This window comes from Talaromyces stipitatus, genomic scaffold (genome assembly GCF_000003125.1).
Source record: "Talaromyces stipitatus ATCC 10500 scf_1105507295527 genomic scaffold, whole genome shotgun sequence".
NCBI classification, from domain to species: Eukaryota; Fungi; Ascomycota; class Eurotiomycetes; order Eurotiales; family Trichocomaceae; genus Talaromyces; species Talaromyces stipitatus.
The window spans coordinates 1306406-1329309 of NW_002990114.1; the positions used below are offsets into that span (position 1 = coordinate 1306406).

Consider the following 22904-nt stretch of genomic DNA (forward strand, 5'->3'; position numbering starts at 1 on the left):
CTTCCGGAAGTACCACTGCATGTAGCAATATCATCCCTATCACATAAAACCATATTCATCACCCACACCATTCAATCAATCAAGATGAATAGGCTGTATGGGCAACCTTATAGAGTGTACACTGACTGCGGTGATTGTCAACAAGACACCGGTAGCGACAAACGGTAAACCGAGCAACAGCCCACCAACTCGCATACCCAATTCAAAACTTCCGGTCAAAAGAGGCTCGTTGGCGATTTTGCCAATAGTCTCGCCGATTGTCATGGCTGTGTAGAGCATTCCGACGTGACCTGGTTCAATAAATGGGGTTGCGAGACTTAGGACGGCGGGGACAAAACCATGGCCGAGAGCAAAGATTGTGAGGCCTAGATAATGTAAGTATGTGTTCAATGTGTGAGACTGGAGAGAAACTTACCAGTGACCATTAGTGACAATTTCGGGGCTAGTCCAATAAAAAAGGCCCCAAAAGCCAAACATATGATACTCGCGCGGGATATCCAAAGATCTTTTTTGCCTGCGCTAAAGCCGCGCTTGAGGAGCAGTACACTCAAGCCTGGGAGTATCGTGCTCAGCAGTACCAAATTGACAACGTTGCGATACGTTAACCAAAAACTCGCCTGAGAAATGCGCCATCCGTAACGTTTGGAGACATAATTCAAAAAAAACTCCGCTGACTGGTCGTACAACTGACCAACGGAAAGTAAGGGAACTAGCATAAGAATCTGACGCGACGCAATCAGATATCTGAGATCGCGAAGACTGGACACTACTTTGCGCACGCGCCGCCAGAGTGTGTTCTTCGGCACATCGGCATATAGAACTGGATCATCCTCTTCCTCTTCTGGTTCTTCTTCCTCTAATGGAGTAGTGGTTTGTTCCAGGTTGGTCGATGATAATGCGACGGGCTTGACGAATGTTTCAGGGAGAACGAGCAGAGTGGTAAGAATAGACATTATGAATGCAATTAGGCCGAATCGAGCTGGCCACCAGGGTTGAATGTTTGCCAGAGCTCCGCTGGCTGGTGAGAGTACCATGTCTGAAAGCAGAGCAACTCCATATAGACGGAAGAATTTTGAAGCCCTAAAAAAGTATCAGCGACCGCACAATTCGCACCAAGAGTAATCTGTTTACCTCTTCTCCTCTGGTGTTATATCAGATACCATCGCAAATATCATGGCATTCACGACCAGGTTACCGCCTCCGGCAAGTTGGAACACTACCGACAACCAAGTCAATCGGGTTGGGAATACCGTCGGCCAAAATACTAGACGCGTTAGCCATATGTTCATCCCAAGTTGAACGTGTAAGCATACAAACTACCTGCGTCCAAATAGCAGCCAACGTAATCCCGACCAGAGCAAGAGCAAGCACAGGCTTCCGGCCGAACCGATCAGCAGCCATACCATAAAACACACCGAACAAAATGCCCGGCGCAGTATCCAACAGCTGCTGCCATTTTATCAGCGTCTCCAACTCATTCTGTACCGCTTCTACCCTGCAGTCTCTACCCAGCGACCATCCGGGGCCGTAATACGACATGCAGCTTGATAATTCCTTGAGTTGCACCAAGGGCGGTTGGAGTACGACATTGGCAGCTTGGACGAGCGCGAAGATGGTGAAGCAGAGACACCATGTATGTTTGCTCCGCGCCAGCGCGGCTTTTTCTAGTAGTTCAGTCGTGTGGTCGGCATCATGGTGTTCGTGATCCTCGTTGGGCTCAGCCAACGGTGGGGGAGGCGATTGCTGGCCGGTTTCAGTCGTAGCAGCGGTAGGCATCACTGGAGGTGTAGAGGGTGGTTGTTGCGATAAATTTGATGCTGAAGAGCCTGCTTCAAGTGCCATAACGCGGAGCCATGAGAGTATAAGTGAGAGTTGATGGTATAGCAAAGATGTTATGAATTATCGATATGACCGTCGGATGCCGGGACTGCCGGGTCATGAGACTACTAGTCCGGATATGGACTAGCCTGAGTGTGTCATCTTTCGCCTGTATTAGTGAACACTTAACAATCACAATCGCTCGCAAGGAGCACTTTGTGATTAGTTAACTTATTTACATGAATAGAGCAACATTAATTCTCGATGTTACTTGACTGTAAGGAGAGAATCTAATTTTCAGAGTCGAAAGGCGAGCGGGTGGCCGCACCGCCACAGCCCTCGGAGTTAACAAGTAACGCCACACGTTATCCATAAATGGAAGATAAGATAAGATAAAGCTGAATGACGCGTCTCCGCTCGAATAGCTTCGATTTGTCAGAAAAGGTCTGGGGAATGTTCTCCATCAAAGCACTGAAAGGTCCATCTAGGCAGAAAACCTTTATAGAAGTGTCGCGAAGCTTCTTTTTAGCTTCGTAAGCCATCTCTTAGCGCTCGAGGTGGCGGTTTGCCACAGTACACATGCTAACGATGTAGTTGCTGCCTATTTTGAAGCATCTTGGGTTATAAGAGGAAGTCTCTTTATATCTATATCCCTCCATCAATACCCTTTTTTCTTCTATCAACTTCATCAGTTTATGAAAACATAAACACCTGGACATCACGTCGAGTATACATCATTATGTCTCTGTTTTGTGATCCACAACATCCATGCTGGGGAGCCCCTGTCTCCTTCCAGCCGCAGTTCCCGCCCAACATAGGAAACCATCCAGGTCATAACAACGGTGAACACCATGGACCTAGCCGTGGCGGACCTCATCACCGTGGCCATCGAGGCCACCCGATTTTTGGAGGATGGGGACATCCCCATCACGGTCATTACCGACTGCAGCGTGCTCCTGGACTAGGAGACCAGGCAGATGGACTGTTTGGAACGAGTCGTGGTGGACGTGGAGACATGTTTGGACACCGAGGAGGTCATCGCCCTTACTATGGCAATCCTCGTGGTCAGCACCGTGGCCGTGGTCGTGCAACTCATGACGTTCTTCCTGACCCTCATCATGGCGGTGCGTCCGAATTGACAAATTTCTTAAATCATTTTATCTCCGAAGTAGGCTCTACATTTGAGTTTCCATCCCCCGGTCGTGATTCGAATGAAAGCGAGCGTGTCGACTTCGAACCTCCTGCAGATGTCTTCGATACTTCTACGGAATACATCATCCACGTATCCCTGCCTGGCGCGAACAAGTCTGATATCAACGTGGAGTACGATGCGGAAAAATCAATCGTTCGTATCGAGGGTGTAGTCTACCGTCCGGAAATTACCGAAGAGTTACATGCAGCCATGATCTGGAATGGGCGTCGTCGGGAAGTGGGAGCATTTGAGCGCTGCTTCGAAATCATGCCCTTCAGCTTTGGAGCTGCTGATTTTGATGGACAGAAAATTACGGCTAAGATGGTCAACGGGATCCTTATCGTACGCTTGCCCAAGAGTCCAAAGGAGGTCCAGGGTGAGAAACAGAACAAAAAGGTTGTCATCAACATAGACGATGACCTTTACGACGCAGATTTTGTCGAAGAAAAGGGGAAGGCTGTCGAACATGAGCAAGAGGATATTGAAACTACCTCAAAAAATGAACAGTATGCATCAGTAGTCGAGGTGGAGGATGAGATGGACTCCATGCATCTTAGCAGCGAGACGGAGACTGGCGATTTGTTGGAAGAAATCGACAACACAATATATACGCCGTCTCAGATGTCTGATGAAGACATAGAAGAGGCTGCTGAGTATGTCAGGGTGGATGCCAAGTGAGGAACTGTCTGAATAAGGGATGGAACATGGCGTTGACTTGGTTAGATCCCTATCCTGATTTAAATAAATAAGTAGTAGATAATATTAATAACACTACTACTGCATATTCTATATATACTTCTACTGTAATCCATTGTATGAATTAAGTAATATTTATTTATAGACACCTTCAAAATGTATGTGAACAAAGGAGCACCCAGTACCCCATGAGAATGAAAGATCACAGGGCCATAAATTTGCAGTTGTAAATTATCAGATAAAAGCGATTCTCTCTTCTGACTGGATATAATCCTATATCGTTATCACATGCTCTTTGCCAGTTATTTGTTGCGATTGTGCCCAGTTCGGTGACAGAAAAGGAAAGTCATCTCATCTTCACTTTCCTCTGGGGAACATTTTTTTTTATTTACTTTCTGTCTGTCAATTCAATACTTTCATTGCAGAGATATCACTGACAAAGAGGGTAGAAACACTCTGTATGCCTTCAATTCCAATTATTTGTCTCATTAGGGCTTAATTGTGAACATCTTCACAATTCAGGATGTCGGGCGTTCTCGAACAACCAAGATCAGAAGAGACAGCAGAGACAGCAGACGAATCAGCGAGACAGAAGCCAAAAACACAGGATGCCACGACCCAACAGACGTCCACTGCCCCTAAGGGATTCGCGGTATCAACGACTCGGCATCAGGAGAATACCTATCTTAAAGGATGGAGATTGTACCTGACCACTCTTGGGTACGCGTACTATTCTACTTTCATGTCGCTGCTGCACTGACCGTTATCCAGTTTGAATATTTGCATCTACCTTGTGAATGTCGAAGTCACCATCGTCAGTACCTCTCTCATCACCATCGCCAATGGCTTCCGGAGCTTCAATCGGACCAGCTGGGTGGTTACGGGATACTTGATTACCTATACCGGTATGCCATTGCTCCTTGTTGACGTTAGTAGAGGGGTGTCTGACACATTCAGGGTTCATCATCCTCTGGAGTAAGCTTAGCGATATCATCGGACGCAAGCGAAGTATTATCGCAACTATGATCATGTTTATCGCTTTTTCAGGAGGATGCGGAGCATCGCAGAACATGGACCAATTGTATGACTATATCTTCCTATGTTTTGTCGCTCTTCTGGTACTGATACACTGCCGTTGTAGGATCATCCTCCGCGCCTTTCAAGGTATCGGTTCAGCAGGCGCATATTCAATATCCATTCTTATCTGCTACGAGATTGTGCCGAAACCAGCCTTAGCCACTATGGGTGCTTTCGCAGCCTCGTCTACTGCGCTAGGGTTCTCTACTGGTCCATTGATTGGAGGTGTGTTGGCGCAACATTCGATCTGGAGGTGGATCTTTTACATGAAGTAAGTTATAAATTCTGTGTAAACATCAAGATGATAGATTGACAGGGCCCTACGGCAGTCTTCCAATTGGAGGTCTGGCAATCGGTCTCTTGCTCCTAGCACTTCCTGCCAAAGTCGGTCGACGCAGTCCTCCTCACCGACTCGGTTGGTTCTCGCACCTCCGTCGCATTGATATTGTTGGTGCAATCATTCTGCTGACGGCTACACTTCCACTCATCACCGCGCTGAACGAGGTCTATGTCCAGTTTAAATGGCCAGAAGCTAGGACGATTGTTCTGCTCGTGCTTTCAGGTGTTGCGTGGTTCGTATTCTTTGCGTGGGAAAATGCCGTGACGAGAGAGAAGAATGTACCGGAGCCAATTTTTCCTTCTAGATTCTTCAAAAATCCTAACTGGATGGGCATGCTTTTGTGAGTCTCCTTTGACTATCACATCCATGTAATAGATATATACTGACTGTTGTTAGGGTCACTTTTTTCGTCGGCATGCCCTCAAACATGGTTGTAGTGATGCTCCCCGAGCGTTTTCAGATAGTCGGCGGAATATCAGCGCTGAATGCAGGTGTTCGTTTACTTGCCTTCTCTGCAGTCAGTGCAATTTCAGCTGGGATTTCTGGTATTGTCTCGAAGAAATTCCGTGTTCCTTTCATCTATTTGCTTTTGTTCAGCTCGGTCCTTCATACCGTCGGCGTAGCTATGCTTGCAACCCTACCGGAGACAAAGGACTACCCTACTGTCGGATATGTGTATGAGGCTCTTGCTGGAGCAGGTGTGGGAACCACATTTGGTATACTCATCCTGGCTACACCATTTGTAGTAGAACCACGAGACATTGGTACGTTAGCATCAACCCTCGTCCATATGACCGGACTGACCAAACCAGCTGTCGCAACAGGGGCAATAATCCAGTTCCGCTTCCTAGGAGGCGCTATCGGTCTGGCAATTGGATCCAACGTCCTCAATTGCATGCTCGAAACCCGGCTCACAGGTATTCTCCCACCAGAGCTACTGCAAGCTCTCTTGCACAACACAGCGATTATGGAAACACTACCAGAGACTCAACGTGAAATAGTTCAATCGGTATTCGCGCATGCTTATACCGTCCAATTTCGGATTATGATTGGCATTGCAGCTGCGCAGTTCCCCGCGTCGTTGCTTATGTGGAGGAAGGGAGGACAGATTACAGCTCTTGAATGAGTCGAGCCGACTGAAGCTATTAGCTTTGATGGGCATTTCATGTCTCTGGCTCCGCTTTTTCTTACTCTTTTCACTTTCTTCGTCAGAGCAGGAGAGTATGGGGTGATGACATCCCCTGATTCTATGTTGCACGTATTTCACTTTCTTTTTTCTTCCTTATTGTTTCAGCCTTCATTCATGATAATGATAGCAATATGACAGAGCTATTCGATTATGTTTGTGGACTTGTAGCATGTCCTTGGATGGTATTTTTCTCAGCCGTGGGTTGTGCCCAAGGCAGCGTCGAGAATATGATATTTATTACCCCCGGAGGGACTAACCTTATAACTAACATGTGCGCTAATTACATAACCATTCTCAACAATCCGACATGAACTCGCGATAGTCCAGGTTTTGTTCTCGTAACATGTATGCATGATGTTTGGATACTTAGGTTGATGTGTTAGAGGTCCCCTTGTTTGACGTCTTGGCTGTTAAATACTCTTAAAGGTTATTTTCTCCAAGTGTGCAGTGCCCTATCTTCGGCAGCTCCAGCAAGGTCTACCTGGGAAGGGAAAAGGAAGGTGTGGGATTGCTCCATGTGTCATTGGGTTGGTTGAAGTTCAGATTCTGGTTTCGGTTCCAGTCTTCTATTGCTATCGCGAAGGTGATTTCTACATAGATAGCCTTTATGTCTAGTTGCCATTTGTCAGAGTCTGAACATGATTTTCCACCGAGAAAGAAGGATAGATCTCCTTGTTTTGATTCTGTGCATTGATCCATGACTTCTCTCATTGTTGTTTACCTCGTGTAGCAGAATAAAAAATATTCTATTGTCTTGCTTGCTTGGCTACAGGCATAGAGATCCAAGTCTACTACGCCTATCTAATTTAAATAGCTATTAAGCCTTGTCGTTCCTGTCCGAAGCTAGACTAGAGTTCTTGCCTATTTCTAATCCAGTCCATCGTATAGGCTTTTTACGTGCTTTCCCGAGAGCGCAATATCGATAGCTTGGGGGTGTTTTCTAATACCTTCTGGAAGAGTCCAGTCTTGGCGTGTTGCGTCAATAGCGGTTATAAAGGCCATTGCTTTGGCTTGGAACAGCTATCTTTCTAACTGGTATTCTGTTCTTGTTGATCTATATGCTTCAGTTTTTGCTTGTCACTTCCATTCTATATCTATATGTGCTAGGACCCAGATTGTGTTAACTGCATTTCCCCAGTTCTGCAAGGTCTCAACCAATATATCCTTTGGATGATCTTTTGGCTGGACTGTTGACGAGGTTGGCTGATTGCTGGCAAGGGCAGATCTGTTGCTGCTAAAGATAGTGATCTACCTGCAGCATGTCCCAACTGGAATACATTCCAGTGCTACTGCTATTGCTCCTAGCTCTGCTATATATTGATTTTGTTCTGTTCTTTTGCTTAGTATTGTGGAGTTGCTCGGCATAGTATTGTTAGAATATCCCGAAATCTACCACTAAGAAAACAAGGACATTTGAACGAACCTGGAGACAAGTCATCCCCCATTTTCAGCTAATCAGAGGCCTCCGAACACTATGTTTCAACTTTTCATGAAACGTCATATATGATATATCATATTGTAGATCACGGATAATGTACCGGGGAATTGAACTCATTCCCCGTGCCGAATCACATATGAAAGCCATTTTTGTGGTATGGAAGAGAGAAGACCTCAGACAACTCAATATATACAATCTTGCTAGTCATTTTCTTCTTTTCCCATCCTTGTAAACGACTCCTTCTCGCTTATCCAAAAAATCTTGGCAATATTGACATCATTCTCTTTTCCTAGAGCCTCAGCTGCTCCTGGTAGGGTGTTCCTATCTGCATCCAGGACTGCTGTTTGATTGACATTGTCAGTTTTGACTGGATAAAGCTGGTCTCGTAGCACTCTCAATCCCGGCATGTTTAGCTTCTGGGTAGCCTCTTTGACACGGTGGATCTCATCATCATGTCTGCAAATAACTCTGACTCGGGCTGTATTTTTTTGGGGTCCTTGATCACTACTGTGCAATGCCAGTTCTTTATTTATCTACTTGCATTCTTCTGCAGATTGCGTTGTATTGCTTCCACTTGGGCCTGCAGCTCCTTGTGCTGCTCTGCTCCTGGATCACTTGACACCGTTCTTTGATCATTTCCCCTTGTTTACTAAGGGTTTCTTTTAGACTTTTAACCCCTGGATAGGTATTTCCCATATACTGGCGCATCTTTTTAAGCATGTTTTTGTTTCCATCTTTAGCGCTCTGCTTCTCATCAATGAGGCAAGCTGTCTTCTTTACCGCTGTTAATTCCATTTGGTCATTGATTTCTTAGACTTTTAACAGTGCCGATGTTGTCAGCGCTGCTCGTGGACTCTCGGGCCCTTGTCGAGGGTGTTACAACGTGTCCCGAGCGTGTTGTTGTAGTCGGAGCTACCTCCATCGTGTCCACCATGAGTCGCTGCGTGGTCCAGTGCTCGGCAGTAATCGTCTATATATCGATCTTAGGTCGTATTTATTGCGAAGAAATCCGTCTCATGTCGTCCATTTGTCGCTTTGATCTAACCCCTCTCGGCTCTTGGGAATCGTGTACGAACTGTCAACTTTGTGTGTCTTACTCATCGAGAATATGCCGATTGGGGGCGGCTGACTAAATAGAGATTAAACTAACGTACTACACGGGTCATTGGGCCACCTGCAAGTCCCATACAAAATGGCCTTCTTCAACACCTTGATTTCTCAACAGATTCACATATAAACCATATCAAAAAGTTGAATATGGCTTATAATATAGGTATTAATATATATCTAGATTTAGGAACTCTAAAAATATTAAGAACCCCTCTGTCATGAAATTTACATTAATAACTAGGCTAGTTTCTAATATCTCAAGACTTATAGAAGAGGCGCACTTCCAAATTGATATTTCTGATAGGGATTCATATAGGAATTATTCGTCAAGTCTAAGATATGGCTTATATATAAATCTGTTGAGAAGTCAAGGTGTTGAAGAAGGCCATTTTGTATGGGACTTGCAGGTGGCCCAATGACCCGTGTAGTACATTAACTAAGTTAGTTAGTTAACTAATTAACCTATTTCGGACTTTACGGAACATTACAGTACAGCAACGGTTAGAGGAAAGTTAACGAAGTTTTATTGGTTCTTTTCTCTTCTGTTTGGTACTTTCCTGTAATAGTGTGTATTTGGCTGTAAATCAACCATCGGAATGCTCCGAGCGTAATTCAAGGCATCACCACCTGAGGGATATAGAACCCTGCGAGCTTTCCGGGCCACCAAAGTGCTAACAGTCACTGTTAACTGATATGGACCCGAAACCCGATGCCCGCTCACGCAGCGTCTCCAGCGCCTCGTCCGCTGGGGCTCCCCCCCACCCTACTTCCAATTCATATCTTCGCACCTCATGTGACTTGTGCAAACGCCTCAAGGTACGCTTGATATATCCCTTCACTGCACGATACCGACTCTGACAGTAATCTTGATAGATCAAATGTGAAAAGCAAGGTGACAGCTGTCTTCATTGCCTTGACCGCGGGGCAGCATGTGTCACGACGCTGGTTGAGCGCAAGAAGAGGCAGCCAACAAGGTCTTATGTTCTTCAATGCTTTGGCACCAGGCATATTGACAACTCCCAGGTCCACATCCCTTATTGATATTGAGAACCGCATCAAGCGCATGGAATCACTTATCACCGCCTCTGGTTTGGATACTCAGTCGAACTCGGTTGCAGCGTCCTCTCCAGCGGCGTCCGACTCCTCTCTCACAAATCCCATCAAACTGACTGATCGATTATCAACTTTAATGATTAATGAGAACGGAAAGACACGCTTTCTGGGTAACTTTTGCTCGAAGCTTCTTTCCTGGTCATGTGCTGATTTCTTGCTTTAGGTGGCTCATCTGGGTTCTCTCTCTTTTCTCCGCAAGGACTTGAATGGATAACTCAAAAAACAGGCTCCGATGAACTATCACGATTTATACATGAGTTAGTGGCCAATGTGCAAACTCGTTCTGACAAGACTACCGCCGAACTCTATCGTCCACCGTTCGCTTCTGAGAGAGAGCCCCTTCCACCTAAGCATATTGCGGACCGCTACGTTGATTGTATGCCAATTAAACAAGTCTTCTCATATATTTAGTGAAACTAACCTCTCTAGCTTTCTTTGAATCATATAATAAACTTATCCCATTGTACGATAGGGCGGCTTTCGACCAGAACTACGAACTTCAGTATTCCGGACACCCGCCCAGCGGTCCTGCTTGGTACGCATCCCTGAATACTGTTCTTTGTCTCGGGTGTCTACTCCTCCAAGTACGCGCAAGGAGCAATGCAGCAGACAACCCCGAAAATCGAATCTGGAAAAAGTACCTTCGCAATGCTAGTGGTTGTTTGCTCGATTTATTATTCGGAGAAGCGTCCCTAGAGGCGATACAAGCTTTGATTGGAATGGCAAGAAACCGCTGCTATATCTTTTATTGGTCTTTTAGAGCTCTGCTGATGATCTACTAGGCTGTTGTGCAGCAAGTAAATCTAGAACCGCAAGCCGTCTACATGCTAGTAGCAGCGGCGGGACGCTTGGCTTATGGAATTGGGCTCCATCGGAGCGTAAACGACTCGGGCCTGAGCGAAGTTGAAATTCTCCAAAGACAAAACCTGTTCTGGGTTGTCTACATTATGGACAAATCCATTGCTTTACGACTAGGGCACCCTTCCGTGATGAACGACGATGATATTGGCATTGACCTGCCACTTGAAAAGGGTTCAGGTGAAGTAAGGTCTGATAGTACAACTACTAGAGCAGGAATGTTTCGATATAATGTGCAACTAGCAAGACTTGAAAGTCGCATCTACTCAGCGCTATACTCAGCTCGTGGTCAGACTAAATCGCCTATGGAACGAATGAGACTCGTTGGTGAATTGGACAAGGCGGTTGTAGAATGGAAAGAGCACTTGCCCGTGGAGATACGACCGGAAACGCCTATCCAATGCCAGGAAGATCTAGTCCTGCCAATTGTTTTGATGCATTTCGCATACTTTAATTGCCTTACCCTTATTCATCGCGCTTCTGTACACCACGGTTCCTGGACCAGCATTCATCATAATCAGCACACAGACACCGTGCAAGACGACGGGAGACTGAATCCACGCGTGTATGCGAGCCACGCAATATGTCTAGCGGTTGCAAGACAGTCTATTCAGCTTCTGAACTTAGTCGACTTTGAAACTCGAGCGGTTGGAAAAAGTAGTCTCTGGTTCGTTAATTTCTTTCTCTACTATCCATGAGAATAAAGTGTGAATTTTAGGATTTACTAGATCATAGGATGCTTCTGTACCACCCTATCTCCAATTTTTTGACCTTGTTCGCCAATACTCTTCAAAATCCCCAGGATCCGCAAGCCGTACCAGACCTGAGACTCATGGATACCGTTATCTCTTTGCTTTCGGAACCCGCTTTCCATGTTAACGTCGCCACGACAAACACTGCTCAACTATTCATACAATTGAGCAATGTTGCCAGGAAATTGGTTGAACGGACCAACTCCGGTGTAGCCAAGCCGACAAAGCGCAGTCGAGACGAATATGATCCTAGACAAGACAACAATTCTCAGATCTCAGCCCAGGACTTTCAAGTGTATGAGACATTACCAGAGTCAGAGATCTCTAGACAACAAAGCTGCTCTACTATAGTAAGTAACCCACTGGTCCTGGTCCTTCACACCACCTGTACTATAGTATATCAATTGATAGTCATTCTCCATCCAGCCGCATATTGCCAAGGGCACAAACAACGTTGAGAATCTAACAACTTCATCTCTCGATTCGTATGGCTCTGGAGACATGTTCCAGCAGCATATCAGCAATCCACCAGTCCTATTCTACCCATCTGATCCAATCGAGGGCGATCTATTTGCTATGTCTGATACACTGATGATTCCAAACAGTACCCTGCCATATTCGGATCATATTTCGTTCGCGCCAATCACGACGGATTACTTCGAGTGGAACTTGGCCAACTTGTGGAGTTTTGGGCAGAGTAGTTAATTTTCATTGTTTTGGTCCATAGACGGTGCAATGGAGGAGTTGTAAGGTCATATTTGATAAGCGGAAAATTTTATATTTCATTGAAGAGATACTCTATCATCTACCTAGCAAATCCATCATCGTCAGTGTATATTTTCTACTAGATAGTAATGAAGAGACAATATCGGGCTTCCGAAAATAGAAAGCCGAGTGTGACATGTATCAACACGATTATACGTGTTACATGACCTTACGGGCCGGTAAATAAACACCGGGTAGCCTAGCTAGAAATAGAATAGCGTGGGGTACAACCTAGATCTAGGCTCGGAGGATCCATCACCTCCCAGTTCCGGACCCACTTCTGCTCTTAGGGCTTATGGGTACTTCTTTAAAGGGTAACACCCACTTCCAAATCTACATTCATTCATTCACTCATTCGTACTTTTCTTACTTTTTTCACTCTTCATACTCTTCCTCCTCTTCCTACTCACATCGCGTCGACCTTATCCTCTTCAACATGACCCTCCTCGGTTCGATCTTCCGTCAATTTGTTTCCATCCCTACGCTTCCGGCAACTCTTAGCCTCAAGGGACAAACCGTGCTTATCACAGGCGCCAACACAGGCCTAGGGCTAGCTACCGCGAGAGAATGTGTCGGACGAGGAGCAGCAAAAGTGATTCTTGCCGTCCGTGACCAGGCCAAAGGCGATGCTGCCAAACTTTCCATCCAAAAGTCACACCCCTCAGCGCCTGCCACAATCGATATTTGGCATCTAGACCTGCTCTCGTTTGACTCAGTGCTGGCCATCGGGAAACGTGCAGCCCAACTCCCCCGCCTCGATATTGCGCTTCTCAACGCCGGTGTTTTTAAATTCGTATGGTCTACTTCACCCGACGGCTTCGAGACGGGTCTGCAAGTCAATCATCTAGCAACAGCGTTGCTAGCCCTTGAGCTGCTTCCGACGCTCAAGAGGACGTCCAAGGAGCTTGGGTCCGCTTCACGTCTCACTTTCACCTCTGCAGAAACGCACATGTTCACCAAGTTTGAGGAGCAGTCGGCCGATAACATGCTGGAGCAGCTGAACAAGGAGGAGCTGTATAAAGACGCCATGGACCGGTATTGCGTGACAAAACTGCTGAATGTCTTCTGGGCAAGGGAGTTGGCGGTGCGCACACCTCGAGAAGAGGTAATTGTAAGCTACTTCAATCCGGGGGCAGTGGATACTGGGTAAGTCCATTTTCCCAAACAAGAGATCAACAAATGACTAGAAGAAAGAAAACGAAAAGCAAATCTAACATCTTCCAGTATTCACCGCGATGCGAACCTTCTTATCCGTAAGTTCGACCGTTACGTCGGCCGCAGCGTCGAACAGGGCGCCAGTCTCGTGCTAGACGCAGCCGCAGTCAAAGGACCTGAGAGCCACGGCCAGTACATGAGCGAAGGAAAGATCAAGCCGTATGTTTTATTCTTCCCCTATCCATGGTCTATCAATCGCTAAATAACTCGCCGCACTAGACCCTCGGACCTCGTGCTTAGCGAGAAAGGCTCCAAGTTGCAGAAGAAGTTATGGAACGAGACTGAGGAGGTCCTGAAGAAGCAGGTAGCGTCGACAGATGGTCTGGGTGATATTTTCAATGTGTAATTTGAATGGGAGCTATACCTAGTATCCAGGCATGTGGAGTGACGGGGAGGAGAGGTTTTCATCTGTTAGGCGGATTGTCGGCTTTTTCATTATATGTGTAGATAATGGAGTAAATGATAATAAAGCACGTCGTTCATTTAATTGTTAGTGCTTGGGAATATAGGATTAGTTTACTAATAAAACATACATTATAATATATAATGGTTATCGTCATACAGGTTAATTCGTGGGTAGATGTTTATAAATAGCCTCTACAAAGTGCAAGCAAATTTTCTGCCTTACATTAAGAAAGAAACAAGTAGCAGTCGACTGCTAATTCTTTATGATTATTCTCTACTTTTGCGACGGTAAAAAGCTCTCCTATTCCCAATTCTTCGAACAAAGTAGCATATTTTTTTTTATTAAGGATTATAATATGATAATTCTAACCAAACAGTAGTTATCATATCACTGTTCTATATTTGTTCCATGCCTTGCTCTATCATCTAACAGGGAAATCTGCATTATATCTCCATATAATATAACATGGTACTTAGATCGATACTTACGCAGCTCCGATACTATCCATCTTACCCTTCAGATTCGTCCTTGGGGCCATAAGAGTGGTCGATGTTGCTACACCTGCACAGGCAATGGCTAGTGCAAACGCCACATGCACCCCGTCCATCTCCGCCTGGATGATTCCGGGCACTTGGTCAGGGGTAAACATTGATCGGATTTGTGTTGTGCCAATGCTAACCACCGTCTTCGGGTTGACGCCCGGAGCCGTTATCGGCAATCTTCGCAGCAACGTATTTGTGTACGCAGCCTCAGCAGCGCCTACTAGCAACGCTCCTCCAATGGTCTGGGCGAACAGCATCAGCGCTGTCGACAAAGTAATATCTCTCGGCTCGCTAAGCGCCTGACCAACGATGATGGGCAGCTGCACGCCTGCGCCAAAGCCCACGCCGGCAATGATTTGGAAGCCAATCCAACGACCTGATGACGAGCCAATATCAAGCATGTAGATCAGACTGGTTCCAATAGTACTGAGTACTCCCGAGAGGTATAACCATGAGATATAGTGCCCGTTGACAGAGATCAGGCCACCAGATAGGATAGTAGTTAACACAAGGCTAATGATCAATGGAAGGTTGCGCACACCGCTCGCTGCGGCCGACACTCCATCCACGACCTGGAAATAGATGGGCAAGTAATATAACGTCACAAACCAGCTACCGCCGAAAAAGAACATGAACGCCATACTACTCCAGATGTAGCGCTTCTTGAATAGACGCGGTGGAATAATGCTGCGCTCACTCTGGAAGGAGGCAACAACAATAAAGAAGATGATAATAAGAGAACCGCCTATTAGGGTGCCGATGACTGTCGAGTTCTTCCAGGACTTGGTTTGTCCACCCCACTGAATATTTTTTGTCAATTTCAATAGTGGCTGGTTGTGTGAATAAGTTACATACCTGGAATGCAAGTACATAGCACACGATCGCCGCCATAATAAGAAAAGTACCTGGGAGATCTATTTGGAGGAGCTTGTGCTTCAGAGTGGTTTTTTCTGGCCTGGCGCTCGCAGGGGCCTTGAAAGTGAGGAGAATAATAGCCGCAGAAACACCTAACAAGTTAGTATAGGAGACATCTGGGACATAGGGTACATACCGCCAATGGGAAGGTTGATGTAAAAGCACCTGAGAGAGTGTTAGTATAACATAAAATGGTGGATTTACAAAATCAGCATGGCAAGGCATTCTCTTGTCTTGTTGGTGGCCATAAATTTCTCAGAAAAGTAAAAGGAGGACGAAACAAGGTCGGAAGTAAAACACGTGAATAATATATGGGAATAAACCTACCATCTCCAAGATACCTTCTGCGCAAATGCACCGCCCAATAATGGCCCTACCACTGACGCGACACCATATGATGCTCCCAACAGTCCTGTGTAGGCCGCACGCTTGCTCGGCGGAGCACAGAAAGCGATGATAGTGTATGCACCGGAACCCAAACCCGCAGCGCCCATGCCAGCAACAGCACGCCCAAGAATCAGTACAGTACTGTTTGGTGCGACGCCGCACAGCAGACTGCCAATTTCGAAAACCACTATGGCCAGAAGGAAACCTGCTTTGAGTGGGAAAAGTTTGTAGATCTTGCCGAACGTCGATTGGAAGCTTCCGATAGTGATGAAGAAGCCACTGGCGTACCAGCCGACAAGGTCCAGCTGCTGGAACTCATCCGTGATTTTGGGGATGGCGGTGGCCACAATAGTCTGGTCTAGAGACACCTGCGGAGGTCAGTACTGGGTGTACTATGCAATTTTATACCACCATATATATAATACTTACTAAGAACACGCATAGAGTAAGGGCAGTGAGGATAAAAAACATCCCCAATGGCGAGTAGCCCTCCTCTTCCTCTTCCTGATTCTCAACTAACGAGTTGTCACTGTCAGGCTTCATGTCCATCTCCACAGAGGTCGGAGGCGACTGCGAGGCAGTCTTATCGTCTATCACGCCAGACCCAGCCATGGCGATATGTAAGGTCTGAGGTGAGAATAATGAGTGTAGAAATGGATAACGTAAATCTCTTTTGCAAGCAGTAGAGTGAAAAGAGTAGACGAGCAGGAATGGAATGGACTTTTTACATGACTACGTAGTGGAAAATCTTTGCTCCTCCCTGTCTCGCCTAGCTACATAGTAGTTTCACCCCTACATGTGCCTAGGGAAGACCAAACAAAACGGCTACATCGTACCAGTGAATTTCTTGCATAGAATCTACACCAATGGAATATCTTCCTGTTCCCAGGCTTACTATTCAGCCACATAACTTACCGGGGGGAATAATTTAGTTTCAGAGCTGATCGGAGGTGTCGCGAACCTCCGTACACGCAACACCCCCCAAACGAGTGGCCCGACCAGTTCTTCCACAGAATGAGGTGCTGCTAGTACGTATTAGCTAAGTTTAGCGGAGGTCATCATGATTCAAGCATCCGAAAAGGCGATCCGGGGAGTTTCACGGAGGTGACAAGGTTCCGTAAGCGCCGCTTAGTAATACGTTTTAGGCCGTTGGTAGGGGCGGCGGGTCCCTACAAATAGAGTTTAACTAAGTATGTGGGAGCGGCTGTTAGATCTTGTAACGGTATGTATCTGTATTTGTATCGACCAAAATAGTTTGTAATGATACGTGTATAATACGTAGTACGTATAAGGTTTCGGGGGCCAATACAAACGATATATTCCTCGATGTCAGAATCCTAATACGGACCTCACAGAGCTGACAGTGCGACGAAGCTGAGCTAACCTTAACCTCCAGTTCCCGAAACCTGAGACAATCACAATTGGGGCATTTCGAATACGTACTTCAAGTTCAACCCGTCCAACGTTCGTATTCAAGTGACGGTGTAAGAGATCCGCGGGACAGGTCTACTCAGGTCAATGTTGCTCGCATGAGCAGATAGCCTAGGATAGACAGGATTTGATGGAGTGCTAAGACAACTTCACATTGCGCTGATCTCTCGATATAGGTGTATAAGTGTATAGGTGTATCAATTATTAGATAGTGAGGTAGGATTGTAACCGATTGCTTACGATACAGTGTTCAACTACTCCAATGTCAATTGTCTTCCTCGTATAGCAACATCCCGAATGTATGGAAAAGAAGAAGGACCTTTATATGATTTATAATTGATTGGTCTAATATACTGTTCTTCTGAAGAAAATAAACGTAGATCCAATCCACAGGCGAACGAGTAGAATAAAACTTCGCAATATATGGGGTTGAGAATTGATGAGCAAGGCGAAAGAATAATTCTTCTCTACCTCTTTGAAATCTACCTTCCCTACATGCCATTTGCGGCTTTGAGACTCGTACGGCATTGTCCCGCGAATCGGCAATGGATCTCTAATTGCCTCGGAACCCGATTACAAGTATATTAGCAGAAGTCCCAGTTATTGCTGCAAGCTTGAGTAATCTTACCTTACTGAGTTGGAGGAATAACTAAGCCTTTTAAACTTAGTAGGATTGCAACAGTTATAAGGAACCACTACGAGTTGCTTCATCAACGCTAAGCATCATTCACATACCCCTTCTAAAGTTATCACAATGGCAACCCTCGACCTCAATAATGTCACAACCTTTATCCAGCTCCGGCCGTTAGCCATCGGCGGTGCCTTGGTCATGGGGCTCCTTTATGTGATATATCTGCGTGCGCTGCCCAAACCGCTGCCAGGCATCCCTTACGATGTGGAATCCTCGCGTCGTCTCCTAGGGGATCTTCCTCATTTCTTTGCCCTAGAAAAATCAGGACGGCGCATTATGGAGTTCTGGGCAGATGTTGCACGCCGTCAGCGGTCGCCCATTACGCAGTACTTCGCGGGGCCCTTCACCAAGCCTGTAGTAATCATTTCAGATTTCCGCGAGACTAAAGACTTGTTGATGCGCCGTGCAAAACTGCTGGATCATGGCTCGCTGAATACCGGATTATGGTTTGGAGCCATTCCTCATCACTTTGTGGGTATGCCGTCTAGCGACCCGCGATATCCAAAGGCGAAGAGTTTGTCCAATGATTTAATGACGCCAAGTTTCCTTCACAATGTGAGTGGTTTGAATAGGACTTTAGAAAATATCTCCAGGGCAATACTGATCAACGTAGGTATCTCTCCCAGCCTCCTATCAGAAGACCTTGAACTTTGTCAATCTATGGCAGCTCAAGGCGCGCATCGCCAACGAGCAGCCGTTTACCGCGCTGGAAGACTTCAACTTCCTCACAGGAGACATTATATGTGCCGCCGCTCTAGGCATCCTCGATGAAGAAAGTGACACGGTCAAGCACTACAACCGTCTTAAAACAAACAACCTTTCTACCGGACACCCTACTAAATCAAATCAAGTCTATCCCTTCCCCGAGTACAAGGCCACAGGCATTCTCGAAGCAACGCATACCATCGCCGACAGCATCACAGGCGCTCGTACTGCGTCCATGCCAAAACTGTACTGGTTTTTCACCAACCTGCGCCCATCTGTAAGCAAAGCTCAGAAGGAACGCACTCGCATCCTTCAAACATATATCGATCGTGCCCGCGACACCGTCGCCAAGAGCGGGCTCTCAACATCCTATCGCGCGGCCGTCGACTATATTGTTTCTCGTGAGATCGCTGCTGCTAAGAAAGAAAGCCGCCTGCCAGCGCTGTCATCACCGGAGATCCATGACTCGCTGTTCGGATATGTGCTGGGGGGACAGAGTACCACGCACAGCGTGCTGTCATTCATGATCCGCCGAATGGCTGTGCGCCAGGATGTTCAAACAAAGCTGCGTAAAGAGTTGTACACACTGTATTCCTCTGCTGCATCTGAAAAGCGCAATCCCACTATCCATGAGTTCCTGGCCATGCATGCGCCATACCTAGATGCCGTGATTGAGGAGACCATGCGGCTGAACAGCACAGCACCCGTGCTCATCCGTGAGGCCATGGAAGATCTGGATTTCCTGGGACGCACCATCCCCAAAGGCACGAACATCTTCTGCACTCTATGGGGTCCCTCGTATGATGAGCCAGCCATCGAGGTGGATGAGGAGGTACGCAGTAAGTCGTCGCAAGCGCACAAAGAAGAGACACCCGTCGATTGGACACATAGTGGGTTCCCGCCCGCCGACTTCCATCCGGAGCGTTGGCTACGAAAGGATGGTAAAGGAAATACAGTGTTTGATATCAAGAATGGGCCCACCCTGGGCTTCGGCGCAGGCCCGCGTGAGTGTTGGGGAAAGAGGTTGGCGTACCATGAGCTGAAGCTGATTACCACGCTTCTGCTGTGGAATTTCGACTTCTTGCCACTGCCAGCAGATCTAGTGGACACGGATGTTGTGGACTTTTTCGTTGCTAAGCCGAAGAGTTGCTTTGTGCGGCTGCGAAGCCGAGTACCAGAGGTGCAAAAGAAGTAGAATTGTACAGAGGGGGTAAATTGTGGATATAGATGTCAAATCTGTAAATCTGTGATGCTCGTACCTTATGCTCAGTAGTTTTGATTTTGACGAGGTTATGTACCTATCTCCCAAGTACTTGATGCAACATCGATGTGATTTTTGTCTTTACAAAAATATTCACGGTATATTTTTCAATACTGTTCCACCTACGTAGTTCATATAGACACATTTAAGCTGTTGTACACAGCCAGAGCACTCCGTTGATAATCGGTCATCCTGGCGTCTCAGTAAAGTAGCGACATGTGTACGCAGAATATCTAGTTATGTGCTAGATTAATAAGTACCTATTGTGTTAACTGCTGTACCAGGGGCTGGTTCCTAGGTCATTCTAATTCTTAAAATGATCTTGGAGACAGACAACCCAATCTCCACGGACCAATAGCCCAGTATGTATCGCTCTATTATCTCCTTAAAGTTAAAAAATCTGTCATTGAGAAAGCTTGTATCGGATTCTCTTATAGATAAATCAGAGTATAGGAGTTTATCCATAATGCAATATCTAGAAAGTAAATGAACCACGCCGACTTAGGGTTGGCGTCTAAAGTCTAATCCACGGTCTTCATATCAAAAAAGTGATTGTCCATCTCGCCTAGTAGCTTCGGCACGTCGGTCTCACATGCTCGCCACTCTTTCGTTACTACTTCTCGTACCGTCTTCCGGCGTGGCATAAACTTCACTTTGAATGGTGCTGGGGGCACGGTGAAAGTGTGGCGAAGGTCGGCAGTTGGGTCAACGGGCTCGCCGTCGACCTCTTGAAAGTCAAATGCCCACAGTAGACGTGCCATCTGCATGTACATGCCATCCTCTGCTATGCGTTTTCCGGCGCAAGTACGTCGTCCGTACCCGAACACGGGTGTGGGAAGGTCGTTTCGTAGAGTGCCTTTCTTTACATCTCGGTTGGTGAACCAACGTTCGGGGATAAACTCCTCGACATCGTCCCCAAAGTATTTGGTGTCCCGGTTGATGCCCCAAGCGTTAGGCATAATGAGAGCGTTGGCGGGGATGAGGAAGCCATTGTAAACGTCGTCCTTCTCAACTCGGTGGGGGATGGAATCAGCCATAATAGGCCGCCAGCGCATGACCTCGCGCAGGAAAGCGTCAACATAAGTCAGCTTGGGTCGGTCAACAAAGTTGGGAAGGCGATTTGGGCCGACAACCTCATCGAGCTGGGCCTGAACTTTGCGCACTACATCTCGCTGTGTGATAGCAGCGACAACAACCCACATCAGCTCACGCGGGGATGTCTCGATGCCTCCATAGACATTGGTCTCGAGGTTGACTTCGACCTCACGTGGAGTTGAGCCTTCCTTCATGCCAATGGCATACGATTGCTTAGCCAGGTTCCATCCGGGGCGTTCAAGAGCCGTAATCAAGTGTCCATGTACCCAGGGTGAGGTGTATTCACGCACCTTGGCCGCAGCCTTATAGTATGGTGAGAGGGATTTGGGCAGATACTTCAAGCTCGGAAAGAAGTTCAGTAATGTCTGAGACACAGCAATATCGTTAGAATCGTGCGAGCTTTTGATTATGGTAGTGAGATTTGGATCAAGACGGTGAGGCGTGCGGAACCCATATGTGCCCCCAATGACGAAGCTAGTCTGGACGCGCTCGATATGCTTGAAAAGGAGGACACTGTTCATGCCGTTAGTGCGAGAATCCTTATCTTCGAGGAGATCGTTTAGGAGCTGGCATGTCTCGAGCTCCATCAAGCCGTGGAAACGAGTGGCGTATGCTGCTGTCATACCGGACTCCAACATGCGTCGATGCAGACGGTATTCTGGGCCGTATTGCCGTGTCAGGATAAACTTGCTGGTCCAGTCCTTTGATTCGTCCAGGATCTCGATAAAGGGTGTCCGAGCCCGGCCGCTATAGTTAGCGAACCTTTTGACGATAAGGTCGTGGGCAACATCGTGGGAGTTGATGATGATGAAGGTCAGATGACCCACCTTCACCGAAGCTAAAGGGCCATATTCCTGACCTATCTGGTACCAGTACTTATGCTTGTCACTCGCTATTGCACGGAGGTGTCCGATCAGCGGCAGACCCTTTGGGCCCGGTGGTAGAGGAGGCCGATTGCGAGAACGTAGCTTTGAAGTTACGAAGACAACAAAGATGGACACGAGGGACACAGCTAGAAGACTATAAAGCATGCTTCCGTTGGTTTTTTGTAGAGAGAAGAAAGATACAATGTCACTAGACATATCTGTTAAAGCCATAGTTGTGTCTGATCTTCCAACCTTAAACTTCACAGAATATCCTGGAACCCCTGAAACTGTAGACAACTGGGAAGAACTCAGGAAGAGCTTCATGGTCCTCGCGCTACTATATAAATCTATATACTTTACACCATCCAGTCAGGCTTGGGAAGATGAGGTAAAGCAAGGGTCATGTCATACGATATGCAAAATCCTTCTTTCCATAAAAGCATTATTTACCCGCAGTAAAATGCCCATCGTTCAACTGGGGCTGAAATTCTGTAGCCTCGACCGTCTGGGCCCACAAGCATTCGGTAGGTTCCAAAGGTGGCTTCTCCAAGTCTCAGGATTTCGCTTTCCGATCATGTCCACCAGATCCCCGTGGGTTGAAGTAAAGTGGTTGTAAACAAAGAAGGGAGGCCTAGAATCTAAAACGGGAAAATCCTTCGGGGAAGGATCATGTCTACTAGTCAATTCCCGTGTAGCATGCAATGTTTAACGCTGGGCTTAGTTAGGTACTTCGCTTCAGTCTCTTTAGTTGGTATACACGTAAATAAAATTTAATTTAGCTCAACGCATTGTCTTCCATTCCCTTTCTGCCTTGAATTCGGGAACCTCATAAAAGTCAACCCCGACGATTTCCCGCGAAGACATTTCTCCATGTTCTTTTCTACCGAGACCAGTGGGTGAAGCGTCTTTCTTCTACGCCTATGTGCTTAGGGCTAGTTCTCAGCTCACTACCCCATTAAGCGTTGGAAGATAATTCGTAAGATTAGTTTCATCTGCCTCTCCTAATCTATGGATGTCCTGCGATATAATGAAGAAGCATCTC

General features: G+C 46.6%; 8 protein-coding genes across 8 annotated transcripts; 5 read left to right on the forward strand and 3 right to left on the reverse strand.

The window, feature by feature from the left end:
* Window positions 1–75: 75 nt before the first annotated feature.
* TSTA_085180 (adenylate cyclase, putative) lies at window positions 76–1842 on the reverse strand (the record flags this gene model as incomplete). Its single annotated transcript, XM_002478205.1, has 4 exons — window positions 76–365; window positions 416–1080; window positions 1132–1264; window positions 1314–1842. 4 exons carry the CDS (start codon window positions 1840–1842, stop codon window positions 76–78), a joined length of 1617 nt encoding a protein of 538 aa, XP_002478250.1.
* Window positions 1843–2557: 715 nt separating this feature from the next.
* Window positions 2558–3688, forward strand: TSTA_085190 (uncharacterized protein; the record flags this gene model as incomplete). The annotated part of the gene is made up of 2 exons (XM_002478206.1): window positions 2558–2942; window positions 2991–3688. 2 exons carry the CDS (start codon window positions 2558–2560, stop codon window positions 3686–3688), a joined length of 1083 nt encoding a protein of 360 aa, XP_002478251.1.
* Window positions 3689–4229: 541 nt separating this feature from the next.
* On the forward strand, window positions 4230–6249 carry TSTA_085200 (efflux pump antibiotic resistance protein, putative; the record flags this gene model as incomplete). The annotated part of the gene is made up of 6 exons (XM_002478207.1): window positions 4230–4426; window positions 4478–4611; window positions 4664–4787; window positions 4848–5054; window positions 5113–5463; window positions 5520–6249. The coding sequence occupies 6 exons, from the start codon at window positions 4230–4232 to the stop codon at window positions 6247–6249; spliced, it is 1743 nt and encodes a 580-aa protein (XP_002478252.1).
* Window positions 6250–9569: 3320 nt separating this feature from the next.
* Window positions 9570–12288, forward strand: TSTA_085210 (uncharacterized protein; the record flags this gene model as incomplete). The annotated part of the gene is made up of 7 exons (XM_002478208.1): window positions 9570–9676; window positions 9734–10083; window positions 10137–10349; window positions 10403–10695; window positions 10756–11498; window positions 11567–11933; window positions 11995–12288. 7 exons carry the CDS (start codon window positions 9570–9572, stop codon window positions 12286–12288), a joined length of 2367 nt encoding a protein of 788 aa, XP_002478253.1.
* Window positions 12289–12784: 496 nt separating this feature from the next.
* On the forward strand, window positions 12785–13909 carry TSTA_085220 (3-oxoacyl-[acyl-carrier-protein] reductase, putative; the record flags this gene model as incomplete). Its single annotated transcript, XM_002478209.1, has 3 exons — window positions 12785–13494; window positions 13573–13722; window positions 13783–13909. The coding sequence occupies 3 exons, from the start codon at window positions 12785–12787 to the stop codon at window positions 13907–13909; spliced, it is 987 nt and encodes a 328-aa protein (XP_002478254.1).
* Window positions 13910–14453: 544 nt separating this feature from the next.
* Window positions 14454–16425, reverse strand: TSTA_085230 (efflux pump antibiotic resistance protein, putative; the record flags this gene model as incomplete). Its single annotated transcript, XM_002478210.1, has 5 exons — window positions 14454–15311; window positions 15367–15518; window positions 15563–15591; window positions 15754–16181; window positions 16243–16425. The coding sequence occupies 5 exons, from the start codon at window positions 16423–16425 to the stop codon at window positions 14454–14456; spliced, it is 1650 nt and encodes a 549-aa protein (XP_002478255.1).
* Window positions 16426–17998: 1573 nt separating this feature from the next.
* Window positions 17999–19835, forward strand: TSTA_085240 (cytochrome P450, putative; the record flags this gene model as incomplete). Its single annotated transcript, XM_002478211.1, has 2 exons — window positions 17999–18490; window positions 18549–19835. The coding sequence occupies 2 exons, from the start codon at window positions 17999–18001 to the stop codon at window positions 19833–19835; spliced, it is 1779 nt and encodes a 592-aa protein (XP_002478256.1).
* Window positions 19836–20422: 587 nt separating this feature from the next.
* On the reverse strand, window positions 20423–22383 carry TSTA_085250 (cytochrome P450, putative; the record flags this gene model as incomplete). Its single annotated transcript, XM_002478212.1, has 2 exons — window positions 20423–22070; window positions 22313–22383. The coding sequence occupies 2 exons, from the start codon at window positions 22381–22383 to the stop codon at window positions 20423–20425; spliced, it is 1719 nt and encodes a 572-aa protein (XP_002478257.1).
* Window positions 22384–22904: the final 521 nt, after the last annotated feature.